At 44.1% G+C, this 26,361-nt stretch overlaps 1 protein-coding gene across 10 annotated transcripts in view; it reads right to left on the bottom strand.

Moving 5' to 3' along the window:
• RARB (retinoic acid receptor beta) overlaps window positions 1-26,361 on the bottom strand; it is a 333,447-nt gene that overhangs the window by 4,897 nt on the left and 302,189 nt on the right. For all 10 annotated transcript variants that reach the window (XM_075493163.1, XM_075493165.1, XM_075493164.1 and 7 more), the window contains 4 exons: window positions 17,990-18,150; window positions 10,282-10,458; window positions 2,079-2,283; window positions 610-768 (listed from right to left, as the gene is read on the bottom strand). In XM_075493163.1, coding sequence (XP_075349278.1) covers window positions 610-768; window positions 2,079-2,283; window positions 10,282-10,458; window positions 17,990-18,150 — 702 coding nt within the window. The remainder of the gene's footprint in view (window positions 1-609; window positions 769-2,078; window positions 2,284-10,281; window positions 10,459-17,989; window positions 18,151-26,361) is intronic.

Genomic DNA, 26,361 nt, shown 5'->3' with positions numbered 1-26,361 from the left:
AGAATTTACGTGACGGCGCTTAGACTGTGTGTATTTCGCATGATCTATCCATCACATACAAGACTACACAAAATGTTAAAACAAAACTGATCCATGTGTAAGCATGGTTAGTTTGGATTAGAGGTGCTGAATCTCCAAAATCCTGGCTCAAATCAGTTCTAAATCTTCAGTACATCAGACCACAGTTTAGGGGAATTTTGGATGCACAAGCGTTTTCTGCTGTCTGCAAACAGACTTTGTATTTTTTGAAAGCCATCAGTGATGCAAAGTACGTGTTAACCCGCACCCCCTTGTGAACATTAACAAAGGTTTAATTCAGGGTTTTATCTTGTCTTAAAATGACTAACAAAGAGTTCATGCTAATGATTTGCTAACCCACTTATACCTAAGACGTCATCTTCACTGTAAATTGCATGAAGAAGAATGTAGCACCATGTATGTTTAAAGTAGAACCAATTTAAACACAGGAGTTACATAAAGAAGAAGGGAAGAGAAAGGTCACAAGGACCTTTCTTAGATATATTAAAAAAATAACAACCCAGGTCTCTAGGCCAGTTTCTTCTGAAACGTAACCCTGACGCTATTTCTGAATTATTGGAGACACTGTACCTTTTGCACTGATGCTACGGAGATCTGTGATTTTCATTAAGATCTTTGGGAACATATGAGGCTTGTTGGGTCGTCTCTTTCGGATATAAATTTTCAGTGCTTCAAGCAACGGTTCCTGAAGCTTATCCACTTTCATCGGTTCTTCAAGGTCCTGGCGATCTGTAGAAAAGTATCGTATCACTCGTATGATTTTAAATACATTCTTTTTCTTTTTTACAAACTTCAAATCACAGAAGCTTCTCCATATTCTTGATTAGAACTCCATGAATTTCCTCTTCCCACTTATGACCCACACTCTGTAGTGAGTATTCTATAGGAAGAGGATAAACCACGGCTTCCTGAAACTTAAGATTCATTTCTCCTTGGTGACTGGAAAGGTTTGTCATTTGAGCGATCCAGAATTACCAGTTTGCTCTTGTACCTCCCTCTCCAAGGGGAAAACACCTTGCTGCAACCAATGTTTCAGAATTTATTTTGTATGCGTCATTGATAAGCTACCTAGGTATACAAAGAGATTACAGCTAATTTATTTTTCGTTATCAATACTAAAATAAAGTGAGTTACCATCAGGTATCAGCAGATGGCAGTGCTAGCTTGAGTGACAACCAACGTCACCCATAAACCAGGATGCACCGGTCACATATTAATGACATCTCAGAGCCCATCAATACTTTTGATGGGTTGTGGTTAGAGACACATAAAATCGGAATGATTTTGTGCTAAAGGGCCATTGTCAACAAAGACTGACTCCTGTTTTTTAAACATTCTCTAGTAGCACCCAGTTTGTATTTCAACAAAACGGCCCAACTAAACAAAGTGTGTTTCCATTGCTAGTCCAGATTTCGCAAAGGAGGAGAGAGACTAGGTGGTTAACGTAATGGAAATTTACAGAAGATTTTAGAAATGATCTGAGACTTGGCTTTTTGTATTTTAAAACCATGATTTTACTTGACAATGTCCCTTTCAAGTTGTAATCAGCCCCCCTCAAATCATGTCATCAGTGCCACTACACTAATTTTGAAGTATAGTCTATTTTTTTCCTAAAGAAAGTTATCACCAATTACTTCTGTGTGAATGTAACTATATGCATATGCATGCAATTATATTTATGAGTAAAAGCTGCGTAACGGGCATCTGGCCTTAACAAAGGTCATTCGTACAGTACCCATATACTGCTTATACAAAAATGCAGCAGGATATATCCTGTAGTCCTTTACCAGGCAAATAATAGGATTGGTTGCTCGACAGAATGATTCAATCCATTTAAAAACATATCAATAATAAAACCAATAACTATCACCAGTGGAAAACAAGCGTTTAGTGTTAAGTGGTTTATATAACATAATAATATTACATTATATATATTATATATATGTTTTAGTACAGGAAAGCAAAACAAGTAAAACATAAATTAAGATCTTATCATGTCTGTCCTTTTCAAATGCATCCGAATTCATGCTGTACGATACCTCCACAGATTAAGCAGATGGCACTAAGGAGACCTGTTTCTGTATCATCCATTTCCAAAGGCAGGAGCTGGTTGGCAAACGTGAACACGAGATCAGTCAGTGGGCCAAATCCGGCGTTGTGCATCTGAGTTCGGTTTAGGGTAAGGCCATCTGAAAAGGTCATGGTGTCTTGTTCTGGTGTGTATCTTGTGCAAATTCTAAGGATCTGTGGAAGGACAAAAAAAAAAAAGAAATCTGAAGAATTCAATCCATGAGAGGTTTGTTGCATTTTCTCGATGCGGGAAATGACCCACGGAACTGCAGTACACGGTCACGTCAAAACAATCCGAAATCAAACTCCAGCTTGTTTGGTTCTAGTAGCACAAAAATTCTCTGGTACAATGTAAATATACTCCATTGACTATGGGTATTTTTTATAACAGAAATTTAAGAACAGAAATCTTCCCCCTAGTTATGAAATAATCAAAACTTCTGTGCAATTCTCACCACTTAGGTCACCAACATCACCAGAACATTCACATAAACCGCTCTTTAATTAGTATGCTATACGCAACTAACTATAAAACGCTATTGCACTGCTGATCTGATCCAGCAAGATCATAAAAATACCTCGGCTCTTTGAACATACACATATTTCATTGATTTTGGGGATCAGTTTTGCATGACAGTGCTTCCCTGGGTTGTGTCTTTGGTAAGGACAAAGTGTCTCTGCGGCATCTTGCATGAGTGGGCGCGGACAGCTGTGAGCTGGTGAAAGAGGCAGAACGTAACTTGTGCTTTGGGGTGCCTGCCCTTCTTCTGTGACAGCAGATAGGAAAACACCGCTGTGCGAACACAACCCCCATGGGAGCGCTCCCTGGGCAGCGGTGCAAAGCCCTCCATCTCCCCGGCAGCTGCAGTTACACTGCAGTTACACTGCCCTCCATCTCCCCGGCAGCTGCAGCTACACTGCAGTTACACTGCTCTCCATCTCCCCGGCAGCTGCAGCTACACTGCAGTTACACTGCCCTCCATCTCCCCGGCAGATGCAGTTACACTGCAGTTACACTGCCCTCCATCTCCCCGGCAGATGCAGCTACACTGCAGTTACACTGCTCTCCATCTCCCCGGCAGCTGCAGCTACACTGCAGTTACACTGCCCTCCATCTCCCCGGCAGATGCAGTTACACTGCAGTTACACTGCCCTCCATCTCCCCGGCAGCTGCAGCTACACTGCAGTTACACTGCCCTCCATCTCCCCAGCAGCTGCAGTTACACTGCAGTTACACTGCTCTCCATCTCCCCGGCAGATGCAGCTACACTGCAGTTACACTGCTCTCCATCTCCCCGGCAGCTGCAGTTACACTGCAGTTACACTGCTCTCCATCTCCCCGGCAGATGCAGTTACAGCCTCCACGCAGCGCTGCTCGTCTTGCCAGCCTGCGAGCTCGCACCTGCGCCCATTATCAAAGTTTGAACCTCCACACGGCACCGTGTGGAGTTAGCCCAGCTTTTCTTCTGTTATGGTTGTTGTTACTCTGTGTGCCGTAACACCGAACCTCCTCACCGGCCGGTTCCCCGAGGCTCTGGTGCTTCCCCCATCCCGAGCCCGGGGCAGTGCTGGTAGGGGGGCATACCCTGCCTGCCTGGTGCAAAGCCTGCCTTCCCACTGCTGACAGTGTCACCCGCTCCTGTGCAAGCCAGGCAGCGTTGGTTTTGGCAAGTTAACTTGTGTGACCACAGCCACCCCGCACTGACCCCGGATGAAAGAGCGTTCGAGGGGAGGATGGGGATTCACACCTCTAACTGGACAGGGAGGAATGCAAAACGCATGAATAAAGGATGCTCTGCATTTTGTCAGTAGATGCCTCTGGGGTACCCGCAGCGTCAAGAGCGCTGTCACAGCGGGGGCGCGGTGGCAGCACGGCCGGAGAGAGCCAGTGCCTGAACGCTTTCGCCTCTCAGAGCAAACCCAGGATGTGTCCCGTGATAGACTCCGTACGGCGCGGGCTCATTCGTACGGCTGCTATTAATGCACGCTGCCTTAAGGATCAAATAAAAGAGATGTCCATCATGTTGACATATTTCTGTTATATATATATATCAATGCTTAACGTTTAAAATAATCAGAGGTGGGAGAAGGCTTATCCCTAAACTAAAATAAAATAAAACCTTGCAGAAGTCTAGCTGATTAGCTGAGCTAAGACTACAGCCGTATTTTTTCAGGGCTTGACTGTATTTATTTCCCATACAGCCATCCTACTTTGTTTTAAAGATTCCACAAAAAAGATTTACACGAATATAAGTGAGCACAGGGCAAATTTTAATTATTCCTATAGCTGCCAAAGCTCTGAGTCAGAGGCCCCAGCACTTGGCAGCAGACCAGTCTGGGCTTGGTTCTCCCACTTTCATCTTTCCGTGGCAACACTGCTCCAAATAAGCAGGGAGGAGAATGAGGAGGACATGGCATGTAAGAGACCTACAGGGAAGCTTTTACTTCTCTTCTTAAATCCTTTGGTAAGAGACTTAATAGGGTGTATTTCTGCAGAAGACTCTTCAACTATTTTCTATCTCAGCAATAACCTTATCTCACATTGTGGTATACATTGAAGCACTGAGACTCTGTGTGGTTGGACAGGCATGTTTCATGTCGTTCCCCTATGCCTGAATTAGAATAAGCTCTTGAAATTACTTGAATCGATGACGAAGAGAGGCACAAATACAAATGCATAGCACTGAGATTCTTCACTGACCACAAATTCCCCACTAATATAAGTGATCTCAAAAGGCTGCTGGTAACTCCAAAGGTTTTGTGTAATAGCCAAAGTGTATTTCAGGATTATTAGCAGAAATTAACATTATAAAGCACGGCACCCTGTCAATAAGAGACAGCATGTTTACCATATTCTGTGCTGCCAGTAACCACCAGCAGTTCTCTCTCCTAAAGTTCTCTGTCAGTTATCCTTTTAAATCATTAAAAGGATTGTATAGAAAGGAGAAGAAACACGCAGGGTTTGTTGTTTTCAAGAAAAGCAAGGTTTGAAAACTTCGCATATTTATTGAGAAACCCAAGAGCTACTTGGTTTACTTCTCTAATGGCATGCAAGAGAAACTGGAGTGCAGCTCTTCCCACCTGAAGCCTGCACATAGAGTAGCTGCCTTCCAGTAAGGGTGCGTGGCCTGTGATCATCAGGTATCCAACTTTTGGAGGAACAAGGCTCTGTACTTCTGAAGTGGTACTGATTTTCCCTTAGCTCAGCTGGGGAGAAAGGCAGCCTCTTTTATTCCGGTGCTATTTTAATTGCCAAGCCTTAGCAACGAGAGTTCCTCCCTCCACACCCTCAGGACTCCCAGCCCAACAAATGAGCGAAGCAGGACGTGGAGCTAAATCGGGCAACGTCGTGGTGTTTCCCGAAGGCTGCCTGCAGCCTCCCCGCAGCTGCCCAAGCAGGGGCGGCAGATAGGGCTCCTCCGTATCCTCCCTCCAAGGGCAAGTCTGGGTATCGGCTGCCAGCGCCGCACCGCCCAGAGACTCCTGGCCCAGAGGGACCGGGGTGCCGCGGAGGGGTTATCCCAAACAACCCGGAGGCCGAACGCGTGCCTCCTGCCGTACAACAGGCTGCTGCCTCCCTCGCTGCGAAGCTCTCCGTGCTCGCCCCCCGGTGCTGTAAGCCCCACTCCGTTTGGGGGGTGCTCAGCAAAGACCTACCAGATCACTGCCCCCCAGGGCTAACGCAGAAGATGACTTCCAGGCTGGATCTTCATCGGGAATGAATCTGGGGTTACGTTACTCAGCCTAGAGCCCCTGTGGGCATGCACAGAAAGAGACTTCCAGGGGCCTTGCAAAATTTATAATTAAAACATAAAGGTCCCGTGGAATTTAGCTACTTCCAGGCTTAGGCAGCAAGTAGGATGGCTTTGTGCAAGAGGCAGACTTCAGGCTTTCATACCTCAATGCTGCGCCAGGCGTTAACTGGAGGAGCCTGCAGCGGCTCTGCTGGGGCACTGGCACCGCTGAAGCTCAACTACGTCTTTTCTGCAATGCACTTAGCTTGACTGCCGCAATCTGGGCTCAGGTTTCTCCTGCATTCCTCTGACATTATCCCACAACATGCTGTTATTAACTCCAAGACAGATCATTTGAAATGAGGGTTTTTTTGGTTTTTTTGTTTTTTTTTTTTTTTTTTTACTTTGTGTCCTTCATCAAGATCTGCAAAACGCCACGGATATTGCTAAACCTTTCTTAGGCAAACTTCCAGTGTCAAAGTGAAGCTGATTTCAAGCTCATATTCACTGAAGAACAGATGGGAAATGTCAGCACTTCAAAATAAGAAATCACAGTATCTTTCTCCGTTTTAAACTGAACTGCTGTCTAGAAGACATCCTCCTAATGTCCTCAATGTTGTTTAGGTTTTGTAACCAAGCCAAGTATTTTAGTTGTCACTCTGCTCTTAAATGCCACTTGCCGCCATAAATAAGGTTCTTGCCCATGATTAAAGGACCCTTTGTTTTAAGGAATATTGGTATCTTAAAGTGTCTGGGGTTCCTATGAGCCAGTTACAAATCACAAAGCAAAAACCCTGCGGGTCACACAAAACCAAAACCATCCAGAAAGTTGCATTTACAAAATTGTTGCTACCATAGAATTGTTACTAATTTTAAACAGATTTGTTAAGGCAAGCTGGGCTTTTTTTAAGAAATGCTGTTGCTACACGCTAGCTGCCTTAGCCAGCTGGGACGGTTTTCCAAGAGGAGAAACCCAAGCAGGTGACTCTGAAACAACGAACAAGCCTCCACGGCGCTGCCATACCCCATTGGCACGGGCTATTCCACGCACACCAAAGCCTTCCTAGCACCAACGCGCAGGGCTTTACAACAGAAAGCAAAAATGACATTATTGAGGATTACCGTTCAAGGACTTCTCCGTTTTTTGTCCATCAGATTTAAGACAGGATGGGCTCCGGGCTCTTTCCACATTCATTCTGCCAGAGCTCAGCGAGGCTGGGGATGCTCGACCACTGCCGAGCCAGCGTACCAGCAGACAGAAACACTCGCTTTTACGAGGGTTACTGACTGAATTTTGGTAGTATTTATCCCTGAAACTTTTGGCACCAGAGCAGATATAAATTCCACCATCCTCGATCGGCGCCTTCAGCTGCCTTGCGAGGCTTGATGTTATTTCCCTTCCAGAGATCTTGTTTGTTTGTATATAAAACAATTCTCTGGCCCATACCCAGTGGAGTTTACTGAGCTCCTAGCATCATTTCCTTCGTCAGCCTGTCAGGGGGTTTAAGCATCCACGGCCGCAGGAACTGAGCACAGCCCTTGGCAGGGTCTATAAATGTTTAAGACTCCCCACAGCGCAGAGACAGTGCTGCTGGGTGGGCAGTGAACTGGGGTCCTGCTGGCAGGCGGAGTCCGGCCACCCTACCTGGCCGGGCTGGGAGCCTCCTGCGTGCCGTGGCTCTGGGGACACGTCCAGGGGACTGCACAGCAGCGGGACCCGGAGGGGACACGGGCGAGGCTCACGCCCACGCGGGGCAGTGCTCAGACAGCAGCCCACGGGCAGGCACCGGCAGCGGGTGCTCACGCAGCAGGGGGGGGAACAGCGCTCACTCCGACTCTCAATGCACAAAATAAAACGTTTCAAACAATCCTCATAATTAGGAGAACTAGCTTGCTGGGGTGGGGGGTGGGGGGAATGCACTATTAAAACACTGCTCCAAGTACTGAGATTTAGCTTAAATAAAGATACAGAGCTGCACCGCAATTCCGATTATGTGCAGGTGATGTGGGTTTAATGGATATGGGCATTTCACAGACAGCGTGCGCACTACGCATTACCGCGCTCGTGGTAATTATCCCTTTTTCTTTTTAAGCAGCACATAAAATAGTCACATACAGCTTGTGTAAAAGTCATGCAGGAAAGTTAGGACTCTTCGTGGCAACCATGTCTTATCTGCTCCTGGTTTTGGAAAAGCCTCAGCTCCTCCCTGCTATGGCAGGGAGCTATGGCACTTGCTACACCTTGCTCACTAGGATGTGTCACCTTCTCTGGCTTCATGGAAAATAAAAAAGAGAATGAGCAGGCAATCAGGAATGACAGATCTCAATAAAGTTTATAACTAGAGCTTGAAGGTTGCCACATAGCCACAAAGTAGAAGGCGTGAATTGTATTAAAGAATCAAGCCTTTCTATCCATTAATTAGTTGAAATAAAGTCACCATTTACCACCTGCTTCTTTATTCTTTTTCTCATCTGGCAACTAGGCTTTTATTTAGTCACTTTAATCAAAGGCTGTAAAGTGCCTTTATCTAGGCACTTCAGATAAAACCGCTAGCAGAAAGGCTACCCCTAAATACTTGATGTTGTCCAGCCAGCGCTGGCGACGCAGGCAGCGAGCGGAGCTGCTGGGGGGACCCCGTGCCACAGGGGCTGTGCATGCTCCCGGGGTAAGCTCCCACCACCCACCCCAACAAAGAGCGCCAGGAGCTCACGGGATCCCGAGCAATTACAGAATTAGGGTATTTTTTTTTCCAGCAGCTACAGAGCCAGGGCACAGCAGCAACAAATAGGGGGTGGCAGCTTAAGGGCTGAAGTTTTAGGGGTAAAGAGTTTGGATGCGCAGATTCTTGCTGCATCCCAACTCCCCACCATTTTTGGGTAGTTTCTGTATCAACCTTTTGTTACTGGTTACAACAGCAAACCACAAAGCAGTTCCCATCCCATACCTCTGGCAGAATACACTTGAGGCAATGCCGCAGTTTATCGATTACTGTATGCCTTTCGGTGTAAGGGGAACGTAACTGTGTCTTATCAGGACAGAGCTGGTGACGGTAGGCGTGCAATTGGTAACGAATGGCCCTGCCCTGCGGAGGGACCACACACAGTAAGGATGAGATGGTCAAGTCTGAATGAGTGCCTGGACGAAGGGGACAACAAGAGATGAATCTTGAGCATGACAGGGCAACCTCAACCTTCGCTTTCTTTATAGGCTGAAGAATGATATCCCTTCCCTCTCCCACCCCGATTTCTCCTTCATCAATGTCCTCTAGATGCGATTCTTCAAAACAGCTTTTGACAAAACAAGAGGAAAAGGTCACAGCAGTTAACGTCTTCCTCAATATGATCCTGTTTGAAGCAATGCACTTTTAGAAATTCCAAGATTAATTACTTCAGCTTAAACTCCTGTGTCATCCCACAAAATATATCTACAGTAGCCATCCTACAACAGGCTTCTTGGCCATGCTTGGCTCAATGAAGAGCTGAAGGTTTGTGCTCAGAAGAAAACATTCAAAATACGTTTAAAACACACTGAAAATACTAACTGTTTTACTGAAAGTTATTGCTACGACCAAGAATAAGAAGCATATTTGCAACTAAAAGCCTGAAGACCTCTAAGGTCTTGATAAAGAAATGCTGAGATCCCAGAGGGTTCCTCTGAAGGTCAGCATGACAGAAACAACCAGAGACAAAGGGAGGGAAGACAGCTTGCCTTGACACAGTGGCAAGGTCTGGAGAAAAACTCCAAGCCCATCTGCACAGTTCCCTGCTGCAGGTTGTACGCTTGCCTATTTAAAATGAAATGACATTTAGCTAAAATCTGTACGGAGTCCATTACAGCGTCCAGTTCCACAGGTGCCCGCAGCACTGGTGAAAGCAGGTGTTCTGTCCGCCGGAGGCTTGCGCCTGCCGGGCTCCAGCCGCACCAGGTGCCCCTCTACAACCTGCAAAAACCTCACTCTGAAGATCTGTGGCTTGTTCCTCAAATTAACTCATGACCACAGGTACAGCACGTTCCTAAAACATTATACAGCGGACTGTCTTTCTAGGTATCCTTTATAGAGAGCATTATGTTTTGGAGGAAGGAGGAAGGAAAGAGAATCCGATCTCTATTCAGTGTTAACAATAAGGACATTTTTCCAAAGGTGCACGTATTTCAAGTTAGTGCCACAATACCAAAATGTGCCCTTCTTGCAACTATACCGAAATCCACAAACTGTAAGGACTTACTACGTATTTTGAAAAGTATGCTCGTCCCTTATAACACACGTCTGTAGACGTGCTAGAGTCCGCTCGTCACTGTACCAGCCTACCCGATAACGATAAGTTCCATTTTGCAACCATAAGGCCGGGGCAGTATTTGACCCCCTCTCCCTGTCGATTACAGTAAAAAGAGCAGTCGAAAATACATTAGTAGTATAACGATGTTAAAAATACATACCAGTATATCCAGGCAGGCTGCTTTAAGTAGAGTTATCTGGTCTGCAATGGTCAAACTTGTAAAGCCTGGCAATCGCTTTGCAAATTCCACTATTTTAATAATGCACTTTGTTGCAAGTTCACTGAATTTGTCCCAAAGCCCGAGGTCCAGTCGAACCCGATGATCTGCGCTGGAGTTCTGGAAAAAGAGACAGAAGGCACCATAAATCAACAACGTCCCCTTCAGTAAATGGTTTTCAAGGGAAAGAAACAACAACTGCGTATTCCTTCCAGAAGTACTTTCTATTAACATTCCAGGCATTTTCTGCAGCTTGCTGTTGGGATGATGCTGGTTTTAAACTTGGATTAATCGCCCGAAAATTCCTTGGATATTTCTCCGTTACTTATGATTGCAGAGGCCATCTGTACAAGGAATACAAATGAACTTAAACATTTCCAAATGCCACTATCATTATTCTTCCTTGCCATTATATAATAAGTGCATTGAGAGAAACAATTTACAGTTGTACCCCAGAAAATATAAATGAACAGTGGAACAAGAATATCAAGTCCTCATCTGGAAAAAGCAGCACAATATTTGGAACACAGTTTCACATACTTAAGGTCTTAGCAAATTAGTTCTACTTAATTTATCTGCTCTGTGGCTCTGCAAGAGTTTTACAGCTTTCTCAAGCTACAGTCTCCCATGAATTAAAGAGCATTTCTTTACACGACGTTAGGAAAAACACCATGTGTGCTGATGAATGCTATATGCTCATTTGAGGGTGCATCCAACGTATACCCTACTGTTTGAAGTGTTACAAGGACATTCCAGCTGCATCTTTCAGAGACTGTTTCCATATATTCATGTATCTTAATCCAAAAGTCCGTAATTGGCTAGGCTGCATAGCAAACCTGAGTTAAGTTTGTGATTAAAGCCATGTTTTCAAACATTCAGAATAACCACTTAAGCCTTGAAAAAGTTAAACCTGTCAGCCAAGAACCAGCTGACTCAAAAGTTACTGTGATCGATTTGACACCAGTCCAACAAAAGATGGGGGCACGGGGAGACGGGGGGGAGTCGTTTCCAACACACCCATGATTCCCGTGGGGTGACATGGAAGAGGTAACGACGGAGCTCGGAAATACCCGAGGCCCCTCTCCTCCTTCCCCAGCATGCAGCATGTTCCCATTTTGCCAGCATTTGATCCAATGCTGTTTGGGATGCAGCCAGCGCAACGGTCCCCCCCTCTATTTCATGAGTCACCAGATTTAGTGTGCGTTGCAGCTGCCTTCAGCGTCTTGGCAATCTCCTCTTCGTTGCAAGAGGAATTTTACCTGTAAAAATACCCTGGTTTTGAATTTGCAAAAGGTGCTGAGCTGCAACCACGGAAAACCAAAGGCAGGTTTGGTTTTCCAAAACCAAGAGAGTTTCTCTTTTCCACGTCTCATCTGAGCTTGCTGACTAACCAAGAAGGAGAGGGGCATCTCCAAAAAAAGGCCCACCCGCTCCAGATGGGTGCTTAAGGCAGGTAAGGGAAATTCCCCTCAGGTGGCAGCTTTCTCCCCAGCTGCAAGGGAAGTCCATGTGATTACCTGCCTTAGTCTTAGCTGGTTGAAGTTAAAATGTTAAATTAACTTTAAAATTAAAGTTAAATGAGAGGAGTCTCAACCTAAAAGTCTAACAGTCATGGCAGATACATAGCCATCAAAAAGCCTTCAATTTACACAGATCACACTTTCTTGCAGGAAACATCTCTAGTGACCCTGCCACCATCACTGCTGATGGTGAGGACGTCCACCTCCTTGGAAACCTTTGAAGCCATCAGCTTTCTTTGGTTCACGGGAAGGACACAGGGCCTGAAGAGGTCGACGAGGGGATGTGGGGTGAGCTCAGCTTGGCTGTGATGCTCTGTCACTCCCTCCCGGGGCTGCCTTAGCCGATGCCACGACCACCGTCAGTCACGAAGGGGAAAGTCCTGACAGGTCCTAAGCGTGCCGCCAGCCCGACATTCACCCTCACTTGCAACAGGGTGGAGATTTGAGTCGGTAATATTTATATTAGGCCCTTATTACAAAAAGTAAGTGCTAACCATGCTGAACAGTTTGAAGGTGCATTCGTGCTCTTCCTTGCTCCTCCTCTTTTTTTAAGGGATAAGAAATTAACTTCATCATTTCTATTTGAATTTTTATTCTGGGAACTTCCTCTGTTTTCTTCTGTTTTTTTAAATGACAGAAGAAAAGATAGGAGAAAATGTCTTTATAATCCTAAACCTAAAGAATTGCCTTCAAAATGGTCCAAAACTAATGGGTTAACAGTCATTGTAATGCCCTTTGAAACATTTCTTTCGGCTACTGGAGTATGCATCCTTCAGATTTATTTTATTTCATCCTCAAGGACCTTGGTGAAATACAGTACATTGGAGAAAAAATAAGATCAAGATGTGCAGTCATTCAGGCTGTAATTAAATTTAATAGGCAGTTTATCCAGTTCATAGAAAGATGGCATAGCGGAGAGCTACACAAAGCAGAGCCTAAAGCAGGAAATCATTTTACAATAGGGTATCCATCTGGAAAAAAAGACGTTGCATGAAACCAGCAAGTGTGAACGAAATCTTCATCAGTATCATATGAGGTTACTTTATCATGCTGCAGTACCGGCAACGGGAAGTTTGACGTGTCTTCTATTAAGAGTAATGCACGGCCGTCTTAACAAATGTAAATCTAACTCACTATTATGCAAACTGAAGAGAAGGGGCAGTTAATAAAATACAAAATAACCGGGTGTTTTATTACGCTGGGTGCCAGATTCCTCAGCGTTGGAGCTAACGGGGTTTACACATTATTTTTGAGATGCTACAAATGGAAAGACTTTTAACATTTTATTTGGTAATGAATGTAGTCGCAAGTGTCGTGGAAAATAGCTAGATTTTTAGCAGCATTTCTGGATACGCAAAACGAAAAACTGACTCAGTATCAATGTATAGGTTGAACAGCAAAATACGGGGTTAATGAAATGCACGTTAGAAACAGAAACTCTGATTAAATTTGCCTGGGGATCTCCTCTAACCATGCTGTGAAAAAGATGCAGACGCTCTGACTTTTCCTGAATATTTTACCGAAGCAGTTTTTTGGGCGCCTTTTCCAGGAGCAGCCTTGCATGTTTTTCAGGCCTTTGCACCAGCGCACATATGGTGGAACAATACTGTAATACACCCTAGTGGCATCTTTATCAGTGGAAAAGCCCAACCTTGCTATGAAATCCAATTAAACAGCCATTTTTGCCACATAAATTGATCCCATTTTTTCCATCATTTTTGTTTTTTCATTGCAGGCTGCTCTATCTCCACATTAACGATCCAGGATGAGGTACTCGCAGAAACATACACAGTAGCAGAATCCCTACCGTCTTTAAAATCCACTTTACAAAGGAAACAAGGCTCACAGGGGCACTCTGCCCTAATCAGGAACACTTGCTATGCCTCTTTAGTAAAAGCAGCAATGCACTCCAGCTCCAGCAAGCTCACCGAGGACCAGAGCACACGTCTCTGCTCAGTCCCGGCATCAGGGATATATATATATATATATATATATATATATATATATATATATATATATGTATGTGTGTGTGCGCGCGCGTGTGTGTATATATATATATATATATATATATATATATATTCTTCTGCAATGGCACAGACAATAGCCGTGTAACTTCTAAGCCCAGCACTTACAAAGGACAAAATGCTGCTGAGGTGCAAAACCTCTCCGCTTCCAGCCAGCCAAGAGCAACCCGGGAGAACCTGCAGCATCAAAATTATTTTCTGTTTTATCCTCCCTTTATCACGAGGCTGGATGTAACACAGCTGTAGACTTACAAATAATACCAGTCTCTAGGGACAAGCAGTATAGTTACACTCAATTATACTATAAAGTATGACATCTCCAGAGAAATTACTAAGGCACTCTCTCTTACCTGGATGACAGTAATAAAACAGATCTATTTATGATGGACTTTTGAAATCCATTACGTTTAAACAGCTTGCTGATTCTCATCATCGGCAGAACTATACTTGCCACTGCCCACCAAATGCAACTGTTAAGTCAAATGACCCAGGGAATTTAATACGAGTGCTATTCTCCCATTATTTTAAGTAGACTTTTATTAACTATGCAAAGTACGGTAATTATTACAGATAGGGACACTTTTTCTTTTTAAAGAGCAGATGGATATAAAAAAAGATAATTGAAAATGCTTCTCCAAAACCATTTTTGAACAGGTAAAAATACACAATGGGGGGAAAAAAACCACCCTGTAACCTTTCCCTCTGGGAAATGCAGGCTGCAGTGCTCAAGAGCGAGAGGAGCCAGATACGCAAGCCAAATGACCGAATAGATTTTTTTATGACTGTATCTCTGCAAGGTCTTTCTTACTCCACTCTCTTATACTTAAAATTCTTTGCTCCTTTTAGCAACAAACAAAATCATGTTTTAAATCAGTCTGAACGATCACGTAACTGAAGGCGCACAGAGGCCACGCTTGCAGAACAGTTTCTTCCATCCACCGTTTCTATCAGTACAGAGCTCATGAAATTCAAGTGAATCCACATTGATTCAATACACTCACTTCTCACCTCTTGCTTAAAGAATTAAATAAAAAACTCTAAGGTTACAAAAGCAATCTGTATGCTCTGCAGTGTGAGCACGCCATGCTTCATGACTGCTAGCCTGTAGGACCGGGCATAAAAGCAGGGCTGGTGGCAATCTGCTGACCGTACTAGCTTGTTACTATCAAGAAAAGTAGAGTGGCGCAGGCTTCTACCTCCCCTTGGACTGAGCATTTAGAAAAAGGGCTGTGTGCTCCTTTTTTTTGACTTCTGGTCTCTATTTCAAGTGCCTCAGAAGGAAAGATTATTGCCTGAGCCCTGCTGTTTGATCAGCAGCTGGTGGTGTTGTCCAAGCATCGAAGCTGTGCTTCTCTGACCAGCACACACACCTTCCGCCTCCTGGATCCTCTGCTGCTGCAGAAAGGCTTCTCCCTCGCTCCTGGGCTGATGGGCAGCTGGAGATGAAGACGACCCGTACTCCAGCCCCAGCGGTACCGAGGAATGTTCTTAATCCCCGAGGTTTTCACTGGGTGCAAGCAACGGGGAGAGTGCTGTACTCTGTCCCTTCCAAAGCCAGGCAGAGACAGCATTCACAAAAAGGAGCTCTTATACTGAACTCCTACCTAAAAAGCTGGAGTGGTCACAAGACCTTAGCTAGACGAGAGATTTAAATACTCCGCATTTCACACAGAGACCATGGGAATGCAGCAAGAAGACAGTATTGAGCATCGCTGCTATTAGTTTTGACACAGCTGTTGAAGGAAGCTGTATCGCTCTCAAAGATTCAAGGTAAGCCAGAAATAACTCTTTCAGTATGCTGTGGACTTCCAACAGACCAATGATAAAACCAAGAAATCTCTTTCCCCAAGCTCCCCAGTCTGGCCTGAGATATGAATGACCAATATTGAGCCTCAGAGAGTGTGGTCAGGTCATGGTTACTCGGGACTCATAGATAGACCAGATTCATCCGTTCATTACTTAGATCCAGGTGCTCTCAGTAAGGGCTCTGAAATGCCAACAGGGACATAAACTCACCGTGGAGGTCAGCAGGAACCCAAGGACGAAGGCATCAGTGGCGGGTGTGATATGCAACAAGACCCTCTCCAATTTCACCCACTTGTATCATTTCAAGAGCTAAAACATTAATGATACTTAAGCATCCAATACATAATGCAAGCACATAGGTGCCCAGGTGTATCTTTCAACCCTCCAGGATCTTTGGCAATTACCAATACAAAGTACCATCCCACCAGCTGCAGTGCACTCTTCAAACTCAGAGGTACCACAAAAGTACGTACCAACATGTTCACGTTGGGAGGTATACCGATATATTGTTATTCTGGGATAGCTAGGCCATTTGCAAGGGAGCCTGTGAGCAATAAACTCTGGCATGCATACCAGCAGCCTGGCTATGCGTCCCAGCTGCAGACATGCGATCACTTCTTCTGCAAGGCATAAACTCATTGTTTTGAACTGGGAAGATTTTTTCACACTCATTCAGAAGTGCTCTCACGTTTGCAGAAGTGTGAGAGCCCGTTTCGAAGGTTTTATTCATTCCAAGATGAGGACGCAACCGCACGTGCTGCAGGGAGGAGTGGAGGGCATTAACCCAGGAATTTCCTTGATAAGACACACTGTGGATCCCACCACCTCCAGCTTTGCCTTCGGTTATGTCACCAGCTGGCTGGTTTCGAGCTCCCAGCCTCGCACGCTGTGCTAGTCCCTGGGGTCTGGTCTGCCTGCGCTTGCCTGCTACGGCAATATTTACCAGCACGCCTACGCTGACTGTTTTGACTACATCTCACCCGAGCAGGGATAGCACCAGAGAAGCGTGCAGAGGACAGGCATCTTCCCCAGTACTAACCATTTTATGCGGGTCTCAAAATTAAATGTGAAAAATGTTTGCGAAAATACTTTCAGCAGCATGAAACACATGCTTTTTTCTAACGCCACACCATGTATGCTTGCTTCTCTTGCACTTAAATACAAAGTCTTACACCTAGACCTGAGAGTTTTGAACCTTGCACTTCGTAAATAGATGAGTATGCCACAGAACAGTGAATATTGATGCCACACAGGGATTTGCCTAGATTACTCTCTGAGAAATTTAACATTGGTTTCAGTACCAGAGCATTTACACAAAATGGAGAGCAATCCAGTGAGACGGGTATTTCACCTGGTCTCTAGGGCTTGGTCCCAGCTCTCCAGCTGGAGGACCATGGAGGCAGGTGTCTCCTTGCCCCAGCCACGCCACTCCTGAACTCCCAGCTTCGGCAGCAAGAGCGCACACTTGACTCTTTCAGGACCTTCTGCACATCCCTCTCTAACAGCCAGTCCTGCTACAACCGACAGCAAGACCGGACCAGCAAAGTCATTCCTCTACCAACAGGACTCTAAACATTACCTAACATTTATTTTTAACCACCTGTTTTATTACTGCATTTGCAAACTTGACATTGAATTTTCTCTCTGAAATCAATACATATCACTGACCTCCCCTGTATTTAGCAACATATATATGTATAGAAAAGATTTATTTCCCTGACTCATCCTCTGAAGAAATTCCCACAGTACTGAACTTCTTGACGGGCAGCTGATTTTTCATTTCTAAAAGCAGCAAAAGTGTTTGCTGCTTTGTGGTATTTTGGTAGACTGGAAGAGGAATAAACTGCAAATGAGCATTTCAGAAACTGGTTTATTTAGACATTTCGTATTTTCCTTGACCTTGGTAGCTTTGGGACTGTCACCAGTAATCCAGCAGCATTTAAGAACTCTCTACACCTGCAAAGTTGTAATCCACTGACGCACAAGCAGAGATCACGTCTTTGGGAGCCAATGCATTTCTAATGAATGATGGCATGTAATTGACTCATGGACTCCAAGCTTGTCTCTTGGCTGGATTAATCCTTCAGACAGTCTCTCACAATATTGCTAAGTAATGCCTACAGTTAAGTGCAATTTCTCTTCTTCAGCATGTATTTGCATGCATACCTGCGTTTTCTCATGACTACGGAGGTGCAAGGAGTGCATCTACTTCTGCATCTATTTAAAACGCCTGAAGCCTCCAATGCAAAACTCGCATCATCCAGGTATATCCAGAACGTATGTGTCACAAACCATACTTACCGTAGTGTATTTTCCCAGCTGGCAGAGTGAGGGGAAGGTTTCCTGGTGAGCTTTTCGGATCTTCTCAGTGAGATCATCCAACTCCGCTGTCATTTCATAATTTTCTGTGGACTCCTGCTTTGAAGGTTCCTTCTTCTTTTTGTTCCTATCATTTCTGACAGCTATAGAAAAAGCAGAGACACAGATCACGTGGTTATTCAGATCACCCCATGTTGCTCTTGCCACTCTACTTCAAAACACTGCAAAATGCTTTTATTTTAAACATAAATTATTTTAAGTGGACATAAAAATGTTACATGCACAGAGAAAACTTACGCAAGCTTAATTACTCAACTGTAAGCATTAAGTTTAATGGGATAATGATGAAACCAAACTTCCATAGGTGCTCGTTGTGGATGTGCCATCACACTCCCATAGTATCTACCTTCCAAGAAAGTCTACTGCAACTTCACATGCATTGTAAGGGTCTCAGTAACTTTGTGAGGTGGGATTTTTTCGTTGTATCATTACAGCTGTGCATGGTGAATGGCGAAGTCCTCTGCAGTGATGCAGTCGGTATTTTATTGGATGTGAACAACACTAAAGAAAGATAGCAACTGTCTCTCCTAAATTTCACAGTATGGAAGATAACAAAACCCATACTAATACAAACTCCACCAAGCAAAAGTTATTTAAAGGGGAAGTTAAATTTGAAAGCAGTAAACGAAAGAAGATGAAACACATCAAACTCAAGATCCGAAGATCAAAGGAGAAGCACAAACACTTGAAAGAGTAAAAATGGCAGTGAAGCTATCTAAAGTTGCTTGCCATCTGCTCCTGTGCTCAGATCAGCCTTCTACCTTCCCCAGCCATGGGGGATTACTGGAAATATGCATTGTGCGGCACTCGTGCTGTAATTGATTTCCCACATATTTGTGTTTTGTAATAAAGTATGACAGCTGCTCCATCACCATGCTATGCTTTGTTCTTTTAATGAAAATAGCTTAATTTTACAAAATGTGCCCAGAAGATAATTCTATGTCCACAGTATTGCCAGTACTTGTGAATTTTATCAAGAGGCTTGTTGTTTGCTAAAGCTAACATCTTAAGCGTAACCAGATGCGTAAGGCTTTACAACAAAGCCAAACAAAATCAATCCCTCTCCCCAAAGACTCCGTGCCAATATTAAACACCCCAAAGACTACACGCTGCTGGACAAATAAAAACCAATCCTAACATTCACCGGTGTTCAGAACCTCATGATATTTAAACCAGTGGTCTGAACTCTGAGGGTGCGGCTGGTGGGTTTGGCATACGTGAGGATGGCTGGGAATTTTGGATGGCCAAAGATCTGCCGATTCTCATTTGTACTGTCCCGCCCCAGAAAGCACATCTATCTGTGCTGTAGGGAGGAAAGCACAGCAAAAGGGGCAGGTGCCCAGAATCACCGCCGTACTAGCTCTTTTCCCCCATGGGTTCCCCAGACCCATCTCCACGTCTTCTGTGGTTGCTTCCTACATGCCTGTGAACCACAAATGATCGCAAAGAGTAGACAAATGGTGAATGTTTCAGGAGGAAGAGGAGCTTTTGATTCAGTCTCACCTACAGAATCTGTTCAAGAAATGAATGCCATGCAGTTGGATTCATTTTCCTCTGGGTATCATTTCTAAGGGAAAATTAAGAGTGACATGTGAAAATGGTGGGGTGGGAAAGCAGCAGAGTCAGGGGCACCTACAGAAATAGTGCAGTATTTGTAACAGAAAACAAGGGGTAGATGCAGTGAATATTCTTGCTCCTTTACGAGGCCATCAGGCACATACTCCATGTGACGAACGGCTCTGGTTTTCTCACTAAAGGTTTGACTTTGCAACTGAGAGAACTCTGACGCCAATCCAGCAGATATTTTAAGGATGAACTTGACTTGAACTGTGTGAACAGACCCACACTGAAGTCAATTATGTGCTTTGCTGGATCAGGGCTGGGATGCTGAGCACCCCACCAGATTAAAGCCTAACCTTGAACACCATCAATTCTGGTGTCTGGAGTAAGAGACTCAAAGAAGGCCAAGGTAGACATAAAAGGTACCTTCTTGTGAAGGTTCAGTGCTACCAGTGTAGTCAGGTTTAGCGGGGGTCTGGTTCTCTCCCTTCCTTTTACAAATATTCCCCTAAAGCCAATGCCCCGATTTGTTTGCTAGACCCCAGGGCAGAGCGCAAGTACAGTCTCTTGTATTGAAAAAAACATCCAGGACCGACACGTACATCTCGAGTGCTCCAAACTGCCACCGTACTCCAGAAGTAAATCCTAATCTGTACTTGGGAGATAAGAGAGTTCCTTCGAAAATTATGTAAACTCCTACACAACCACAAAGAGCAATCAGCCTTTGTAATAAAGCCCCATTCACTTATAGCTCTACAAGCTGATTGACAAATTTGCCAAACAGGCGGCCTTAGCAACTACTTATCTCAATAGCTTTGAACTCCTCATGGAAGACAAACACGTTATTTAGGCCAGGCTTCGGAGGAGCTGCCAAGAGCTGCAAAGACCAGGAGATAACTCCGGCAGGAACCGTGCCACCGCTCCCGTGCTACCCTGGCACAGCTCCCTCTGCAGCTGTACCTGAAGTCCCTTCCCCTCCAAAGGCCACCAGAGACACAGCTCACAAGGTCAACACACATCACCAAACTGGCCCAGCTCTGCCCTCTTTCTTTTCAGGTGCAAACCACTGAAGGGCAGGAAGGAGAGAATTAACAGGTCCTGAAAACTAAGAACAGTTTTTGTTCACTGTTACCTTTTTTCTACAATTCCGATAGCCTTTGTAATAATGATAAACCTGAATAACATTTATCTTCTTGCTTTATATATACTTCTTATATTTCCTACATTTGTCTTTGCTAAGGCTGCATCAGACACGGCAGTGTCTCTACATTCCCTGTAAGATAACACAATAAAGTGCTGACATATAACACCCAGGCTCCAAAAATATAAAGAATTTCAATAACGTTGAACTATTATGCAGATTCAACTACAACTATAATTCAATGCAAAAAAAAAAAAAAAAGAGAGAAAAAGATTAAGACAACACTATGTTTAAAGGAGTTAAATAAAAACATATAAACACACGCATTTACCCAGTAAATTTAAAAGCCATCACTGCTCAGGGAACAGGAACTATCACACCGCAGGCAGGAAGGGGTTTGGATTACAGCTTATGCTTATATTACATAAATCACACCTTTTTGTATCTTGATCTTTACATGCATATGATCACATCAATCCCCGTTGCAATTCTGCTGCCTTTTAATGATGATACGCCGGTGATGAATCTGTGTCACAGTTAATGCTCCCATAGAAAACTCAGGTTATGAATTTCATTACTTGTGCACTAAATTCTGACTCAATGGCTGCATTATTTAAGAGCTCCCGACAGGGGACAGTATGGAAGCTCTCTTGCCCTGTGAGAAATACTGGAAGTTAAAAAACTAAAAAAAAACAAATAAGGTGTGGGTGGTGGGGGAAGAGGATGAAAAGAGGTGTATCTTGGTATGTGAGGAAGCCATGTCCGCGCGAGTCTCGGCGCTGCTCGGACAGCTGAGCGACGCACGCCCACGCCTCAGCACGTCTGCTCCGATCTATCTTCCCGTGACAGCTTCCCTATCCCCTTGACACACACGCCAGGACTTGCACTTCCACACCCAGAAACCTCCAGGCAGCCGCGGCAGGGTTTGTAAGCTAGCAAAGGCACTTTCCGTGCCGTAGCTTTAAGGGCCAGCCCCTACCCTCAAACATTCATCCCCCTAACCTGATGGGAGAGGGGTGAACATCATCTCTTGTACCATCCAGTCTGTTCTCCTCGCCCCAGGTTTGCTACTGCTGTCCTTAGCCTCAGACACATTTTCCCTCTTCTGCTTCAAGCGATGGGCAGGGCACGAAAGCTGCAGGAGGGAAGGCTGCATTTTTCAAGAAAAACAGGGCCTACTGTAGATGAAACGAAGTACAGGAAAGACACAAACAGCTTCTCTCGGAGGACCCCAGTGCTCTCATTTAGCAACCACGCAGTAATTCTCCTGCTCGAGCGGGATCATTTCAAGCATGTCATAATGCTGGGAATCATCCAGTCTTAAACGCAAGCCCCTCCGGTCCACCAAACTTAGTCACTGCTTGGCCTAAGGAGAGTCTGGGATCCAGCCCAAGAGATTTAGGCAGTTTCTAGATAATCAGGTAAAATTATGGAATAGAGAGTGTTCATACTCCCCTCTGTCAAAGGTGGCACAAACCTGTCCAGGGGAGAAGAACCTGCAGCTCCCAACACAGTATTTCCAATTACTTGCATAACCTTTGCTTCCCCAGATGCCCAGAAGATAGTTAGACAGCACCTTTCATATATTCTAATGATTAATCAGCTATAAATTCATGACTTGAAATGCTATCATTGCAGTTTTGCCTCTCGGAGATCCCTGTGACCTTTGAAGAGCTTTGTGTACTAGTTAACTGGTTTTGTTCCTGTAGCGACAACTACTAGTGTTTCCAGTTAGTTCGCATTCCTATAAAACCACACTTCTCTTGTCATTAAATATTTTGGAAGTTACTCGCTAAGCTAACAAATCTCAAAAGCACCATAAAGCACACAGAGCAAGCCAGTAATTGCACAGCGCTGGGCGCAAGGTAGGCTTTCAAAAAGACTCCTTTTGTTTGCCGACGCCGATGAGAAGAGAAATCAGAGGTGAGCTGAGGCAGGACCGCCGCAGACCTGCCAACTCTCCCCTCTGGGCAGAGGCTTGCTCTCCTGCACCTCGGGAAGCCATCGATCCCGAGGCTTCCTGGACATCACGGGCAGACGGTGCCACAGGCGGGCGGTGGGGTCGAGGCTCAGCACTGCACCCAGGGCTTCCAGGAGCACCAAGCTGCTTGCTGGGGTGGAAACCCGCAAGTCTTGCACAGCTCCTTTACACTCTGACTTCTCCGATTTCAGCAGCAGCTGCTAAAAATTTCTAATTCCAGCAGAAGTTAGCAGCTGTGGACAATTTCAGTCAAATATGCAAAACGCTTACCTATTGCCACTGCCAAGTTTGATCCATCAGGATAAGCGCCCCGTACATACCATGCGTACCTGTTTCCCTATCATCCTCCAATAAACTGTGCTCACGGTAATGCATGGCAGTCCGTAAGGATGTCTTTCACAACAGTCACCTTGGAAAACCTCGAACCGAGGGAGACTTAGCACCCCCGATGCTGCTACTGATGAACCAGGCTCTCCAACCCCATGGACAAAGCCAGCACCCAGCTGCACATCACCCAGGAGCTGGTGGAAGCAGGCACAGAGATGAGGGACCTCAAGGAGGTTGGTTTTCCCATCTCCAGCATAAGAAAAGGAAGAAAATAACCACCTTGAAAGCAACACGATCATGCTTGACAAACTGACACACCATCAATTCAGAATGGTAAGACTCCCGTTCACGTTTTAACAACAATGCAATCGCAAGCCAAACATAGCATTAAAATATGCAGAACACCAGGTAGTTGTAAACAGATTGGTTTTCCTGGGTCGTGATTTCCAGATGAAATAATGTTTTCTTTTAGGCAAAACTGCTCCGTCTTTAAAAAGAACAGGAAACTATCTTAAAACAAATTCCCATGCCAAAACTGTGCTTTGACACATGGGGAACGATTGGAGGCAAAGCACGTTTCAAACACAGAACTCTCATTTCTACTGGACAAAGCCAATAACAAGTACGCAGTCATGGAAGGGGCTTCAAGTACAAAACTGAAACACATTGAAAACTGCATATTTTGTAGCTGATTCAGAGAAATCAACCATGTCAGCTGTCGGGTACAATTGCCACAAGAAAACATCTCGAATTAAGTGAGATAGTATCCCTCTACAGACACGTACCAAAATTAACAGGGAGCACAGAGAAACAATCATGGAAGAAATTTCATAAGCACCTGGCATGCTATCATTTTTCCCCAGGCACAGAGCAAACACATATATTACAGAATTCAAGCCTGCCCCTGGTTTCCTATTGAGAAATAATGTTCAGCTATGGCAAACGCGCGCCGACCAATGCTCCAGGAGCCTCAGTTCAACAACGGAGGAAAACCCAACAAATGCAGAGGACATCGTCCTGTAGGCTGCCTTCACGTACGCTGGCTCTTCCAGCCACTGGTGGTTTTATTTTTTTTTTTTTTTTTGACAAAGGTGAATCTGAACTCTGCCTTGCAGCTTTGTATTATTCATTACATAATTGCTATGTTTTATTAGAAATATGATCTATTATAACCTTGAATACGGTAACTTAAATGACATTGAAAATTAGATTATTCTGATTATAGAGAAGTGAGAAAGGTACTAAACATTTGTAAGGCTGATAATCAATCAGTGTATCCATCTGAGTGCAATAAAAATCAATCAGGAGGTAGTGCGTTTAAATCTAATTTTTTAAGCATGACATTTTCTTCTGAGTTTCTTTTTTAAATGTCACCCTCTTCTACAAAAGTGATTGATTCTATCCCCAGGGACAGTTAACTCCAACTGTTTTATTCATTGCACTGAGCTCTTGTATCCATAGTCTTTTCTAAATATCAAATTAATGACAACAATAATATTTTCATCAAAATGTGAAATTCAGAAATACACATTCATGGAATCAAAACAGCAAGAAGTACGATAGTACATTTAAATTGGTTCAAATACCAGGGACCTTTTAACTAGCAAGCAGTGTATTCTAACGCAGAAAATGGTGGAATTGTGTGTCACTCCAGTTCTCTTCCCCCACCCCATAAAACAGAAGGCCAAGGATTTGCTTGTTTAAAACATAATTCATTTAGAAATGTTTCAGTAGTGAACAATGAATCACTAGCTATAGGAGTCCATGAGTAATTACCTATGCCTCCAAAATAACCTTATTAGGCTATTGTAAGTATAGGGGAGACCTTTGATACCTATAGCCTAAGGGCCTCTATTTTTCCATTCATGCACAGGGGATTTATACGGTTATATCCTATTATAACTGACGAAAGCAACACATCTCCCATTTATGTATGAGGATAACTGCAGGGTTAATATATCAAGAACTGAGTTATAAGAACAGGTTTCATTATATGAATGAATGATACAAATGGATGCTCTGCAGCTTTATTTAACTGGCCTGAAACTTGATCTGTGGTTTCAAGGATTCCATCAGCCTGAAAATTTTATTTTTGACATGAAATTTGGCACCTGCTATTGTCACATCCCTGAAATATTAGTAGATGGAACGAGCAAAATAGGAGTTTCTAGTCCCTTGAAAAAAACCAATACTAACTGAACTCAGATGTAGGACCAAAACTGGCAAGCTAATGCAGAACAACAGGCTGAGAAAAATATCCCTTGAAGACACCTGAAAGGTATGACTTTGGTATTCTCTTTTAAAATGTATTTTAAATGATTATTTTTATTATATCACTTTACTATCATTTAAGAGAAAAGTTTTTCTCTTTTTGATTTTAAGACATTCAGAAGCAAAAAGACCAGCTATCGTACTGTGGATATCTAGAACTGCCAATCCAAGACCCGAAACCACAGCCGAAGGAAAAAATTGGTTCTAAAGGTGGATCTGGCTTGAATGCTGCAGAAGGCTCCATAAAGTGCTTCAGCAGGAAAAAAAAAAACAAAAGCCCATAAACTGTTTCCACATCTATAAATATACTGTTAATGCCCACCTTTATATTGACTATAGTATTTCAGGACTCGTTGAAGTTCTGCAGAACATGCCAAACACACCAACTGCCCAAAGAATAAAAATCAGGACTCCAGAAATACAAATGAAAACAACCCCTCCTAAAACAGGCCCTAAGAACAAATGAGAAACTAAGAAGTTGCAAAACTGGAAAGACAGCAAACAAGTGGAACAAAACTAGAAGAAAAAGTGTTCTGCAGCGTGTGGGTGTGGGCAGGACAGACAGCAAGAGGAGCAGCTGAGTCAGAGCCAGGATGCACAGGGCACAGCGTCTGTACCAGGGGCTGAACCGAAAGCAGGCTCCTTGGTCTCCCTTACCATCTCCCTACATACCGCAATCAAAGTAGGCGGAGAGACGCGATTATACATTTCATGATAAACTGTTTAAATAGTATTTGCCCTGTGATTTCCATTTTCAAAGTGCTTTAATATCGTCCACTAACTGCCACTGTGAAATAGGATAATTCACATACTCTTAGAAGCTGACGCTTAAAGAGCTACTGAAGGTTGTTAGCATTAACAATTGCAGGCAGAATAAATCACTAATATTTCCCATGAAGGCCCACCAACACATCTGCAATGGAAATAGCCTAGCCATACCCATTGACTAAGACAAAATTTACTCACCGATATATTTCCATCTGTATTTCACATAGGCATCACCTCAAGTTACTT

The sequence above is a fragment of the Mycteria americana genome, chromosome 2, assembly GCF_035582795.1.
Source record: "Mycteria americana isolate JAX WOST 10 ecotype Jacksonville Zoo and Gardens chromosome 2, USCA_MyAme_1.0, whole genome shotgun sequence".
Lineage (NCBI taxonomy): Eukaryota > Metazoa > Chordata > Aves > Ciconiiformes > Ciconiidae > Mycteria > Mycteria americana.
The sequence above is the reverse complement of the archived record's forward strand: the minus strand, read 5'-3'. Positions and strand labels throughout refer to the sequence as shown.